Raw genomic sequence first — 14460 nt, forward strand, 5'->3', positions numbered from 1 at the left:
CCAGCAAAAGGACATGCTTGTGAGTCACCTCATCTGTTCATCGTCTGACTGATGTTCTGTGACACCACTGGAGCATTTTCAAAGGACACTACCAGTAGGGGATTCCGGATAAGGTGGTCCCATGCTGATCAATACAGGGAAATGTAGTCCCCACAATCCCATGCTGATCAATACAGGCTAATGTGGTCCCCACGAACCCGTGCTGATCATTACAGGGCAAGGTGGTCCCCACGAACCCATGCTGATCAATACAGGGCAAGGTGGTCCCCACGAACCCATGCTGATCAATACAGGATAATGTGGTCCCCACAAACCCATGCTGATCAATACAGGGCGTGGTGGTCCCCACGAACCCATGCTGATCAATACAGGGCAAGGTGGTCCCCACGAACCCATGCTGATCAATACAGGGTAATGTGGTCCCCACAAACCCATGCTGATCAATACAGGGCAAGGTGGTCCCCACGAACCCATGCTGATCAATACAGGGTAATGTGGTCCCCACAAACCCATGCTGATCAATACAGGGCAAGGTGGTCCCCACAATCCCATGCTGATCAATACAGGGTAATGGGTCCCCACGAACCCATGCTGTTCAATACAGGATAATGTGGTGACCACAATCCCATGCTGATCAATACAGGCTAATATGGTCACCACAATCCAATGCTGATCAATACAGACTAATGTGGTCACCACAATCCCATGCTGATCAATACAGGCTAATGTGGTCACCACAATCCCATGCTGATCAATACAGGTTACTGTGGTCACCACAATCCCATGCTGATCAATACAGGCTAATGTGGTCACCACAATCCCATGCTGATCAATACAGGCTAATGTGGTCACCACAATCCCATGCTGATCAATACAGGTTACTGTGGTCACCACAATCCCATGTTGATCAATACAGGCTAATGTGGTCACCACAATCCCATGCTGATCAATACAGGTTACTGTGGTGACCACAATCCTATGCTGATCAATGCAGGCTAATGTGGTGACCACAATCCCATGCTGATCAATGCAGGCTAATGTGGTCACCACAATCCCATGCTGATCAATACAGGTTACTGTGGTCACCACAATCCCATGCTGATCAATGCAGGCTAATGCGGTCACCACAATCCCATGCTGATCAATGCAGGCAACTGAAGGAATCGGGTGACAGTGAAATGCATGTCATCGTCTCTATTATGTCAACCACTTATCAGACTAGATTATAGTTGCTGTAGTTGCTGCAGTTGTTGCGAAAATACGATATAAAGTACAGTGGACGCGTGCATGGAAACATCATAGATGTAATAGATGCATTTTACGTTCTCTCCAACCACTATTAATTCGCGATGCCAAAGTGCGTGAGAGAACGTTGTTTAACACCACACTCAGTACTATCACCCATCTTTCAAAGTGACTTCCTTACAAATGAATCAAACCTGGCTGGCCGGTCGAGTGGTCGATAGCATGTCACCCATTTTGTTCTTGGGAGGTAGGGGGGTCAGCAATTTTGCAGACATGCCCTAGGGGGTCATTGATTTTGGAACATGAAATGCGGGGGGTTGGGGGTGGGCGTTTCATACACATTGTACATGCTTCTCCATAAAAATCATCAATCATCACACACACACACACACACACATACACACACACACACACACACACGAACATATCGTGGATTGAACTATGTTGTACAGTAACTCAAGATCGTGAATAACAAATTGTATTGCATCTCTTTTCTCCATTTTTTTCACGCTTTTTTTAAATGGTACAGAAAATAATGTGCAGTAATTAGAAGGAACCCATGGCCATGTTCGAGAGAGGGGCACTGAGTGTGGTGGCCGAAGAGGCACCCTTAGTCGCCTCTTACAACAAGCATGGGTTACTGAAGATCAATTCTAACCCAGATCTTCACGGGTCTTCCTCTTCAGGATTTCCGAGTCAAAACAATTTAAACACGATGTGGAAATTCTGATATATTTTGTGACATAATTTTATCTTCTTGTTCAGTCCATGGCAGCGCTGTATCGAATCTGGAAGCGGGACCCCGTCATCTTCTCCTGATACAGACGCTGGAAGTGTTCATACTGGGCCACCGTGAAGTAGTTCCTCCAGTCACCAACCAGACCTGGAAGAGAATGACGTTGTGTCTCTTGTGACCACAGGATTTTGTTGAACAAAACGTGCAGCACTTATATAGTGCAGAATATCTAGTTAAACAAGTGATGAGGATTATGAGTGAAGATTAATGTGAATGAGAAGGGTTTTACGCCGCTTTCAGAAATATTCCAGCAATATCACGGCTGAGACACCTGTAATGAACTTAACACATTGTACCCATGTGGCGAATCGAACACGGGTCTTCGGCTCGACGAATGAACGCTTTAACCACTAGGCTTCCCCACAGCTTAAAAACATGATTTTCCATGATCTTGTTGCGGTACATAGATGTGCGTGCGGGCGTGCGGGCGTGCGGGTCTGTATATGTTTGTGTTTTTGTCCGCAAATGTGATGCCTAAAGGAGACTTTCAACTGAATTTCTCACTACATACCTCCCTCCCTAGTATCACATACCTTTACGATAATGGACAGGGAGACCTTTTTCGTGTAAAGTGTATTTCAGTTTGTCGTTTCTCATCCGTCCAATAGTACACTTGGCTGCGATCGCTTCGAGCAACGTTATTCCACGGTCTAGTCCCAGAAACATCGACAGCTTTTGTAGCTCTTGTATTAGATTCTGAAAATAAGGATACCCGGTACAAGTACACGATGTTAGAATAACAAAGCCATGCAATCAAAACACCTGTGAAATTACCTCAACAAAACATTTTGTGGATATCGTACAGATATCTTTGAATAAATATATTTGAGTGCATGCATTTTAGTTCGTTTGAACGGTATCTACTTAGTGTATAAATTATCACTGTAAAACAGGTAGATCTTTTGGTCGATGTTTCATGTTTTTGTTTAATTACATAAAAAGCATGACGAAATGAATTCCATAAACTGAAAATACCAACAAGGGAAATAAATCGGTCTGAATATATTCCCGCAGGTCCATCTGCCTTGGGCTCCTTTTCAATTTAAATGGGTTTGCACTATCAAAGTTATATATATATTCAAAGACTACGTGTTGTAGACTATGTACACTATGGTCGTAATTGTTTTACAGATATCTTAAACACATTTAGAGGTATCCCGAAAAAAGTTCATGGTATCTCTATAACATTTTGATATATCATTAATGTTATTTGGATATCAGAAATTTATTAAAGATATCTTCAATTATTTACCGATATCTTTAATAGATTGATATCTTTAAATGGAAGATCTTTTAAACAATTGACGATATCTTTAATTTCTTAATAAATGTGAAAACGGCTTGCCATAGAGGTGAGCTTTACGCGACAACCTGGTTCACTCTATGAAAACATCCCTATCGTTTGTTAGTCTAGGACAAGTGAACACCCCGTCTGTCTAGGACAAGTGAACACCCCGTCTGTCTAGGACAAGTGAACACCCGTCTGTCTAGGACAAATGAAGACCCCGTCTGTCTAGGACAAGTGAACACCCCGTCTGTCTAGGACAAGTGAACACCAGTCTGTCTAGGACTATGTCTGTTTAGGACAAGTGAACACCCGTCTGTCTAGGACAAGCGAACACCCCGTCTGTCTAGGACAAGTGAACACCCCGTATGTCTTGGACAAGTGAACACTCCGTCTGTAAAATTATTCTTACAAATTTACTGTTCCGTACATCATCCAAAATAGAAGGAATATTGCAAAGTTCATATTTCGCGCCCATTAGCAAACAGACAAAATTTTACAGGATATTTATTTTCCACCAGTCGGAGGGCCCGAGTCAGTTTGTGCGGATATGCTCAGGTCACTTGAATGTTGCAATCCGTTTTTAGACCCGTGGAATATGGCCGCCGATCGAATCTAGCCCTAGATAGGTGCTGTCAACGTGGCTGGAATTAATAAACGAATTTAAAAGGTGAGTTTTCGCTGTCTTGGCTGATCCATGATTTTGGCTTGGAATTGCGCAGGTAGCTGTTTTCGGTGAGTTATGGCGTATAACTTTTGAAACAATAATCCGATTCTGCCCATATATAGCTCATTTTGTAGGGAAACCATCTAGCTTTCGATTCGATTCGTAGGCCTCGGCGGGGCCTTAAAAATATTTTACGTGGTGAAATCTAACTTTGATTGAGGAGAGGGTGGTTTCGTTGTTACATCCCTTTCCTTTTATATAGTAATAGGGTAGGGTCTATACACCTATATGTCTTTCTAACGCTGTTTCTACGCGAGACACGCCCCTATGGTATGTCTAGGAAAAGTGAACATCCCGTCTGTCTAGGACCACGTCTGTCTAGGACAAGTGAACAACCCGTATGTCTAGGACAAGTGAACACACCGTCTGTCTAGAACAAGTGAACACCCCGTCTGTCTAGGACCACGTCTGTCTAGGACAAGTGAACACCCCGTCTGTCTAGGACAAGTGAACACCCCGTCTGTCTAGGACAAATGAAGACCCCGTCTGTCTAGGACAAGTGAACACCCCGTCTGTCTAGGCCAAGTGAACACCAGTCTGTCTAGGACTATGTCTGTTTAGGACAAGTGAACACCCGTCTGTCTAGGGACCACGTCTGTCTAGGACAAGTGAACAACCCGTATGTCTAGGACAAGTGAACACACCGTCTGTCTAGAACAAGTGAACACCCCGTCTGTCTAGGACCACGTCTGTCAAGGACAAGTGAATACCCCGTCTGTCTAGGACCACTTCTGTCTAGGAAAAGTGAATACCCCATCTGTCTAGGACCCTGTCTTTCTAGGACAAATGAACACTGTCTGTCTAAGCAATACATACCAGTTTCAAGTCTTCGTAGTGGACAAAGTGGACGTTGACATCAGGATTGTCCTGAAACAGCCGCTCCCATGATCTGACGTGATCAAACCAGGACTTCCAGTCAACTGCAACAGTCATTCCTAGCTTGTAGCTAAACCAACTATGACTGTAACCAATTTATGACAATCTGGAATTGTTCATTTCGTTATTGACTTAGAAATGCATGTCTAAAATATTAGCTTCGGTTTCAAAGGTCCAAGGACAGCTGAACAACCGTGGCGCTCTCAGTCAAGTAAACTTCCACGCTCCAGTTAGTTATTCGGATTTGAAGTCTCTGATTGACCAATCAGAATCGAGTCCAATTATATTGTAAAATATTGTTTCACACCCCGATATTTTATGGTCTATCGAGTCTGGATCAGACAAACCAGGTATTGAAGGCAGGGGAACGACCCACGACCTACAGGATAAGATGACATAAGCCAAATCACAGAACCTGACCACCCATTCCCTACTTACTCATCTTTAAAGACCAGCATGTGTGGGATACCTGGGTTGATCAAAAAGGCTTTTTAATAAATAATAATTTACCGATTAACTATTAGCTTAGGATGTATATTTGGTAATGGAATGAATTTTATAACCTAAAATCATATTTTCTCCACATTTAAACAATGGGATGATGCTTGTTATTTTTGTAAGATCACTTTTGAACTCCTTAAGGTGCATGCGTTCATATGCATCCGTCATCCTTTAAAATAAAACATTCATTAAATGAGGAATGATTCTCTTTAACAATCATTTTTATGTAAATATTACCTGCCCCAAAACATAACACTTTCTTTGTATGGTTTGCCCAAATGCCTAAAAGGGTTTTGGTCTTTGAAAGATACATGAGAATTTTAATGTTTTGAAAAACGTAAATCAAAGCTTTGTTAGTGATATGACATTATATATAATATACATACATACATTTCATCAATTTAGATGAAAGAACTTCATGAAAATAAGCCGACAACAATGTATAGATGGTATAGATCTATATAGCGATATATACCACAGGACACACAAAGGTACCTTTTCCTTCTAAAAACATTGGCAGCCAATCCTGCCATTGTCCGGTGTATTCATAGTGACTGTACGAAGTATGCATAAAATACCAGGACACGGCCACATCTTTAGGATCTCTTATGAGATAGATTACCCGGCATGCCCCTGTTTTGAGACCTTCCGGTAGCACCTGAGGCTGCAGGTGCGTGTTTAGCACCCGCGGGGATGGTATTGCTTCTAGAGTACGGATGTCAGAAAACTCGATCATGTTATCCTCCTTCTTCTTGGGAATTGTGACGTCATTGTTATTGAGTAGCATGCTGACCAGTTCGAAAAGCCAGTGGGTGCCTGGAATACACAGTGGGTGAGTTAGATGGGTTGTACGTTGCTGCACTGTTTGCAGTATTTCAGCAAGATCATGACGGGGGACAATAGAGACGAGCTCCACAATGAGAATAAATTAACTACCGATACGATGTGGTGATATGAGTGAGTGAGTTTAGGTTAAATAGGCCGTTTGACCAATATTCCAGCAATATCATGGCTGGGGACACGAGAAATGAGCTTCACAAATTGTATCCATGTGGGGAATCGAACCCGGGTCTTCGGCGTGAGGAGTGAACGCTATAACTACAAGGCTACCCCCAGGGCGCCCGTGGTGAGATGAGTGAGTGAGTTTTGTTTTACGCCGCTTTTAGCAATATTCCAGCAACATCACGGCGGGGGACACCAGAAATGGGCTTCACACAATGTACCCATGTGGGGATTCGAACCCGGGTCTTCGGCGTGACGAGCCAACGCTTTAACCACTAGATTACCCCACCGCCCCCGTGGTGAGATGAGGTGAGTTGAGGTGCAATGGGCTTTATCGTCGTTTTCAAAATTTGTGAAGACGCGTGTGGCGGCGGCTCCTTGTACAATTATCGTTTTTAATGAGATAACCTGCTGCCGTTACACATGAAGATCATATTGGGACGCATTATACTTATTCCTGGACGTCCAGTCTTTTTAACACCGCCATACCGAGCACCAGGCAGAATAAGAACTGTACTGTTACAGGTGCCATATTTTAAAAAAAACTATGATATGACGCGACGGTGGGATCGATTTGCCGACCTTCTGCTCCCTGGCCAGTGCCTTAAGAAACCCTAATATATCCAGATGCACATATTGTCTTACCTGATCTCATCCAGTTTATGATAATCACATCATCTTCTCGAATGTTCAATTTGTGACATTCTCGAAATACATCTTCCTGGAAAATGGTCGGTAACCAATATCCATCGACGTCACGAAAAGTAACACAATTGCCTCCCTTGTCGGGTACCCGGATGACGGACATATTGCTGAACTAATTAACCTGGCAAATCAAAGAGAAAAAATCTTATGATTAATTTCCCCGTTATAGAGACCTTGAAAGGGGCAGATTAAAGAATTATCCACTATACCAACGGTCATCAGATGGTTTAGCTTAAGTGGTGTACGTTTATAACATGCCTTACGTCGGGTCTTCATCCCACATCAAACTGACACCCGTCACAACTGACAAACTGCTTTACACCATATTCACTAGTCTATTTCAACTTTCCCGCATTATTTTCCATTTTGCCTTGACATTTCTGCTGCTAAAGCCCTAAATGAAGCAAGTCCAGATTTCCTAATCTCCCTTCTCATTGGTGTTCCCTTCCAATTTAAAAGGAATAATTTCTTACTATAACAATTATAGATATTCAGAGACTAAGCGTTAGTCTACAGATTCAGTCTCGCGTTCTTTTTGTTTTCAGTGTATAAACTTTTCCTGAGTGAGAAGGCTGTTCTCGGCCATTGCCTAGCTACGGTTAGGTAAGGCTCGTTTCATCATTACTGTCATTAATAACGTATGTGCCTGTGAAGAAGTTCTCAGCAACCCATGTTGCCGTAAGAGACTACTATCTGGAAATTGTCATAGTATCCCAATTATATAGATCGGTGCTCGTGATAACAGTCACTAGATTGTCCCGTCACATATAGCGGGAAGATGTCTGAGTGAGTGAGTGAGTGAGTTAATATTTAACGTCACATTGGCAATATCTCAGCCATATCTTGATGAAAACAATTTATACAATGAAGATGAAAACATTCTGAAGAGTAAAACATGTCGACGATGGATAGTAAAAATACTAGAGTATCACAGATATGAATATAAAACTAGCATGTAAAACTAAATAAAACATTTTAATTAAAGAAGACAATACAATATAAAACACGGGCTGGGAGATGTCTGAGTGCGGCATTCAACAACAAATAGCAAAACTATTGTTGTGCCTGCAAAATAACACTGAACACTGATAGAGTGATCACTCTTTACTTCGAGATGAACCGCGAGCTAGGACACACACGTGAACTGCGAATATTCGGATTATTCCGACTGGCGTCCGGGCCGCACCACATCCCTCCCCTTCTCATAGAAATTGATGGTGTTCTGTGCTGTCTTCTGTAAGATCACACATACAGGCAGGTTCTTCTGCCGAGCCACTTTAAACGCCACCTCTGGGATCTTGAATGGTGATGATGTCAGATACGGCGAGTCCGTCTCGAATACGACTTGGTTCAATGGCACCGACCTGACAACATCTGCAAGTTTCCCCCGTATCTGTTGCCTAAATACGAGAGGCGAGATGCCGAGAAGCTCTGGGAACGCATCCTTCCAACGGTCGACTTGATCTAGATCCCCTGAAAAACAATGATAGTGCAGTTTGTGTGTTTTGTCAAGGCAGCTCTTCAAGATTGAAAGGCGCCGTTCCTCCAACTGCTTGGTGCCGCGACAATGGATGACAACAGGCAGACGATGTTCGGCTGCTATTTGCAGCTGTTGCTCTAAAACATACTACTGATGGGCCAAGTAGTCGTCGTCGTCATGCTGGGTGGAGTCGAGCCCACATTCTCCAATAGCTGACAACCTGCCAGAGCTTGCATATTGTTACAGCTGTTGAAACAACCTTCTGCCTTTCACAAGAGTCGCTTCCTTGGGATGGATACCAACGGAGGACCTCAAGACGTCGTCCTGCATCATCGAGGTTGCTGGCCAATGTATGGACCAACAGTAGTTAGCGACTGCAATGGCGCGATTAATGCTGTCATGACACTGGAGCGCTACTTCAGCAAGACCAGTGCAGCCGGTCCGCTGAAGCAGCACATCCAAATGAAAATGACTGTCAGCCATTACCAGCTCCTGACTAGACAAAGATACGTCGCTGACTTTCGGCCCTCCTCGTTGTTACCTCTTCTCTTGCTTGTTGTGGAAGCTGCTCTAACTGGGACAGGATAGTTCGCCAGTGGAGTAGCTCACCATTCTCACCTTAGTTGACTACTGATTTTAAGGCTTCCGCCAAAGGATGTAGAGTATTCATATCCGTGGTTTTTACTTCCTCTAGCATCTCATCATGCGACTGAAAGCTCAGACTTATTCTTAGATTTTTGAAAAAATAGACCATACATGATACCCATCGTTGGAGTTGATTCTCATCCGTAAAGGAGGCCAGACCACGATCATTTTTATGCTTGATGCCAAGGTGTTCAAGAGGAAGTTAAGTTGCCGGAACTGATGTTTACAAATCCAGCAAGATGTTGTTGGGTGGAGAAACCAAGGGAGGCGAGCCTGGGTTTCGTGACGATGAAGGTGTGTAAACTCGCCTTTACACAAGGCACACACACTGCCCTTTTTCCGCTTGGTGGATTCCCTCCGGGCGACTGGACTGGTTCGTACCATTTTGTCTTCGTAACTGAGCCCAGATTCGTCACAGTCGGGAATAAAGTGTTCCTCTTCCATGACAGCTAAAAGATACATATATAAATCACTTCCACCACTTAAACTTAATTTACATACATTAATTATAAGCTATATTAACTCACGTGATCAAAATTATGTCCACGACATACACACTTACCACCGGAATTATATACAATTTGAAAAGTTACTCATCTCTGGATTTTTGGATATAATCCTTCATCCATAACCGTCTTTTACGAACTCTCTTTTCAACGGTTGCTGAACCCCGCCCCATCCGCTGTAATAGTCCCGTCAACAGATACGTCACTCTGCTCTCGTTGTTACTCCTTGATCCAATTCATGACGTAGCTTCTTACCCACCCAGGAACTGCAATAAAAATCTTCATCTGGTCATGAAACAGGACAAAGGTTTTCTTCCGATCCCCGAGTGATGTGCAGGAGAAAGGCAGTCAGTGACCAAGTAAGGACCTTTCCATGGAGACTCTTACTGATTCCAACATTAGTAGATGAATCCAGCACGTAGGCAAGATCTCCCGTCTCGAAAGATCGTTTATTCAATTTGATGTCATAATCCCTCGATCTTCTGACGATGCTGGACACTTCCTATTTTCTTTCTTGCTAATTGGTGCACTTCCCTGAGAGATTGTCCAGGTGGAACATCAATCTTATGTTCAGAAACTGAACAAAAACCAAGGTCGCGCTCCATCTTTGGTAAATACATCTTGGAAACCAATGAGTAAGACGCAAGACGCACTCTCAAATGGTCTCCCCCAGATAGTGCAGTATTATTTTCCAGGACCTGTTCAAATTCTGTAGCAATGCCTAGTTCAAAATATTTCTAAGAGTCACAGACGTATCTGAATGGTTTCTCAACAAGGTCCCAGGTCCTTGTACAATAGCAAAAGGAGACAACAGACCGTTGAGGTTCTTTGACGGCTGTAGAAGAAAATCACCTTCACCCTAGAGATGCCTCAACAGATTTCATGGAGTTGGGAGGAACAACAACCTTTTTCAAAAGTTTGACATGCGCAACTTTGCTCATACTACTACCAGTTTTTAATAATGCTGCCTCAACCACATCACCATTCAGTATGACTGAGAGATTGTCTAAGTGAATGACTGCATGATTATGCCTCAGAAGATCTAGACCTAGAATGATAGAATCTGGAATTGCAGCAACAACCACATCCCATTTGAGGAGTTGTGTTCCAATCTTCATTGGTTACTTCCGAAGCCACCAACCATTCACACTACAGTTGTACACACCCCTCAGAATGATGTGCTCTGACAGACCTAGAAAAATACCTAAGCGGTGTGCTACCTCTTCACTAAGGACTGAAACCTGAGCTGCAGTATCTACAAGCGCCTGGCATGACGAATCACCACACTGTACCGGAATAACCAAAGTTTGATTTCTCCCCACTCCTACATCTTCATACAAAGTGATTTCCCTAACACCTGCATCAGCACAAGAACCATTTGACACATCTGGAAGTTGTGGAGGAATCCCTACAACTATCTTCTTGGCCACTACCAAGTACACAGGTTGGGAATGGGCCACCTTTCACAACCTTTACCTGTTTAAAGACTTGGCTGCTGGGGATGGAGATCTAGACGTAAGTTTCTTCAGGCAGTCTCTTGCAAAATGGCCCTCCTCCCCGCAAGTGTAGCAGTTTCTCTGTGCCCTAGGACTTTGGGATCTAGACTGTCGCTCTGTAAGTGCCTGCATTACATTTTTCAATGTATCTGTCATTTCTACGAGCAAGCCCTAGTTTTGGCATTTTCATTCGAAAGCTCTGAAAACCATATTTTCAAGAACTCCTGATCCCCAGCTACAGTGTTCCCATTCTCTAGAGTACTAACAAGGAAATCTGACTTATCCTCCTCTGTGAAATGGACCTTTCTGAAGTGCGCCCTCCTAGAACCACTGACTGACTGACTGAGTTTGGTTTTACGCCGCTTTTAGCAATATTCCAGCAACATCAGGCGGGGGACACCAGAAATGGGCTTCACACATTGTACCCATGTGGGGATTCGAACCCGGGTATTCGGCGTGACGAGCCAACGCTTTAACCACTAGGCTACCCCAACGCCCCTCCTAGAACCAAGAATAATTCTCAGATTGTTTGAAGATGTTTTTACCATGTGTAGTGCTTCGTCTAAAGTATTTGGGACTTTATCCATTGCTGATTATGCGGCGTCCTTGTTTGTACACCCCTTGAGAAAAGTATCTATTGCAGCTGTTTCCCAAACATGATCGAGCGCATCGGGATACCCAGCTACTACTGGTTCTTGGACCTTTTCAGCAAATTCCTCAATCGGCTCGTCCGAATATTGCTTCAACACCATAATTTTCTTTCTTATTGTATGTTGGAGATCAGTTGCATCGGCAACGAGCTCTTAACTTGAGAGTGAGGATATTATAATTGTTTTGAACCGATCCAGACAGAGTACTGAAGAATTTCTGAGCCTTTCCCTGAAATACCTCAACAAGAAGATATAATCTGTGTTCCCTATCCCACTGCCAACGAGTAGCCATTCTTTCAAATTGAATCTCAAATGGTTTCCATTCCGCTTTCCCATCGTACGTCCCTAACCTGACCTGAGGAGTCCTTGGGTGTGTAACTAATGTCTGTTGAACTCTCTGACCAGCTTCAGAAGCCCTGCGACTACTAAATGGTACTTGACCGTCATTTTGGTGATTGTATCTCTTTTCGCCTTGATGCAGAAGATTTCCAGTTTGGGAATGAAATGAGTGCTTACCTCTACGATATATTCCAGACTGTGCCAAGTTGTCAACTAAACAGCTGATTGGAGACTCCACTGCATCATTGTCCGCTTTGGGTTGAGATGAAATTCTAGAATATAATTTGTCTAACCAATCATTGTCTGTCTCTCTAACTGTCTAATGCACCTATCCGTGGCCTCAATTTCACCTCTGTTGAAAGTAATCTCTTTCTGCATAGAGACAACCTAATTGTGTAATTGCCCCATATGCTGTATCACACGTGCCAGGTCACTGTCCTGATATTGTGTTTCCATGGACTGCTCCGAGATTTTGTTCTATCAAAGAGTCGCAAATAGCAGAAGGTATGTCATGGATTTGTCTAGCCATATCTTCGGTAAGAAATTCCCCCACAATTCACGCCCATGGACAATAACCCTAGCCCGACCTGAACCGATACCTTTCAGAAGTTGTAGCTGCCAAACATCGGCAGTATTTACATTCAGAGGTGTAGCCGTGCTTGAAAACCCTATCAACGGATCCTAAAAACTCAAAAAATAATATTAACCACAGCAAAAACACCCTGCTTATTTCCCTAAACTAAGTACCTTTATCGTCAACTACAATATTCCAGATTATCCGGAATATTCCCTTGAGCTAATAATCTAAACAATTATAATAAATTGAAAAGAACACAAAGAAAAGGCTAGTAGTTTTATTGGATAAACTACGGTATGATACGCACGTGCGTTTCGTGACTCGCGGCAACCTCACGTCAATTTCCAAACCACGTGGCTGGTCAAAATGTGACAAAAATACGCGAGGGAAGTATAAACTATACTCACTAAATGTTTTGAAAATATCCAGTTGCCGACGACGCCAATGTTGTACCCGCAAAATAAGACGGAACACTGATAGACTGATAGACTGTCTCCCAGGCTCGCTACATTAACAGTGACCCGGATGAAATGCGAGTATTCGGAGTTTTCCTATTGGAGTCCCGGCCGCACCACACTATCACAATGTAATGGCATGACCCCCTGATAAATAACATGCATGCGTGTGTAATGAAACATATTATATGCTACAGTAAGTCGGTAAAATGGTCAGGCAAGTTATGAATTGCTTGATTCACGTAGGCAACGTGCAAAGTCATTCTACAAAGTGGCTGAAAAATCTGTCAATTTTGGACAGATTGACTAAAAATGAGTGAGTGGGTTTAGTTTTACGCCGCACTCAGCAATATTCCAGCTATATGGCGGCGGTCTGTAAATAATCGAGTCTGGACCAGAGAATCCAGTGATCAACAGCATGAGCATCGATCTGCGCAATTGGGATACGATGACATATGTCAACCAAGTCAGCGAGCCTGATCATCCGATCCCGTTAGTCGCCTCTTACGACAAGCATGGGTTACCGAAGGCACATTCTAACCCGGACCTTCACTGGTGACTAAAAATGATAATAACGAATTTCAAAAATGTTGATGTGAACTTTAATCACCCAGTGACTAAAAATGGTAGAATTAAAAGAACACGAAAGTCAATGTATTATACAACAAGCTACAGAGTCCCTTTTGTCCCGTACCCTTACTAGGACTATATTCATTATACAATGTATATAATGTATAGCTAGATGTATGTAATGAATTAGGATTACTAGATTGTACAAGGTCGTGCGGACATTTGTACCGGAATGTGCATGTGGCTTTTCTGTAAATGATCTATAGTCTGTTTGCAGTGAAAACGTACCGATGAATTTCACTTTAAACAAAAAGATTGCGAATCCTCATAATTTTACCTTGCCAATTGAACATTTGAATCTCAGAATTTTATTCATCTTAGGATAAAAGTTGTTTAACAAACGATCATAGATTCAAATCACAATTATTGGTTTGTATTACAAGGGGGGAAGCGCAGTAGTTGGAACACTGAAACAAATGCACGTGCGGTACGTGATGAGCGTTAACTTAGACCAACCCTACTTGTTCTCGGTGTTTCATTTGATGTGCATACACCCTTGTAATACAAACCAATAATGACGCCCACCCCCACCTCACACCCCCACC

The 14460-nt window shown here is 43.0% G+C and overlaps 1 protein-coding gene across 2 annotated transcripts; it reads right to left on the reverse strand.

The window, feature by feature from the left end:
• Positions 1 to 1963: 1963 nt before the first annotated feature.
• LOC124281889 (sulfotransferase 1B1-like) lies at positions 1964 to 13321 on the reverse strand. 2 transcript variants are annotated; one of them, XM_046717904.1, is made up of 6 exons: positions 13238 to 13321; positions 7078 to 7258; positions 5926 to 6246; positions 4870 to 4973; positions 2575 to 2737; positions 1964 to 2128 (listed from the first exon to the last, which is right to left on the reverse strand). In XM_046717904.1, exons 2-6 carry the CDS (start codon positions 7238 to 7240, stop codon positions 2007 to 2009), a joined length of 873 nt encoding a protein of 290 aa, XP_046573860.1. In that variant the 5' UTR covers positions 7241 to 7258; positions 13238 to 13321; the 3' UTR covers positions 1964 to 2006. The 2 variants fall into 2 exon arrangements, with proteins under 2 accessions (XP_046573860.1, XP_046573859.1); XM_046717903.1 differs by lacking the exon at positions 13238 to 13321 and adding an exon at positions 12431 to 12582.
• Positions 13322 to 14460: the final 1139 nt, after the last annotated feature.

Source organism: Haliotis rubra, unplaced genomic scaffold, assembly GCF_003918875.1.
Source record: "Haliotis rubra isolate DU_JTF1 unplaced genomic scaffold, ASM391887v1 Scf29, whole genome shotgun sequence".
Lineage (NCBI taxonomy): Eukaryota > Metazoa > Mollusca > Gastropoda > Lepetellida > Haliotidae > Haliotis > Haliotis rubra.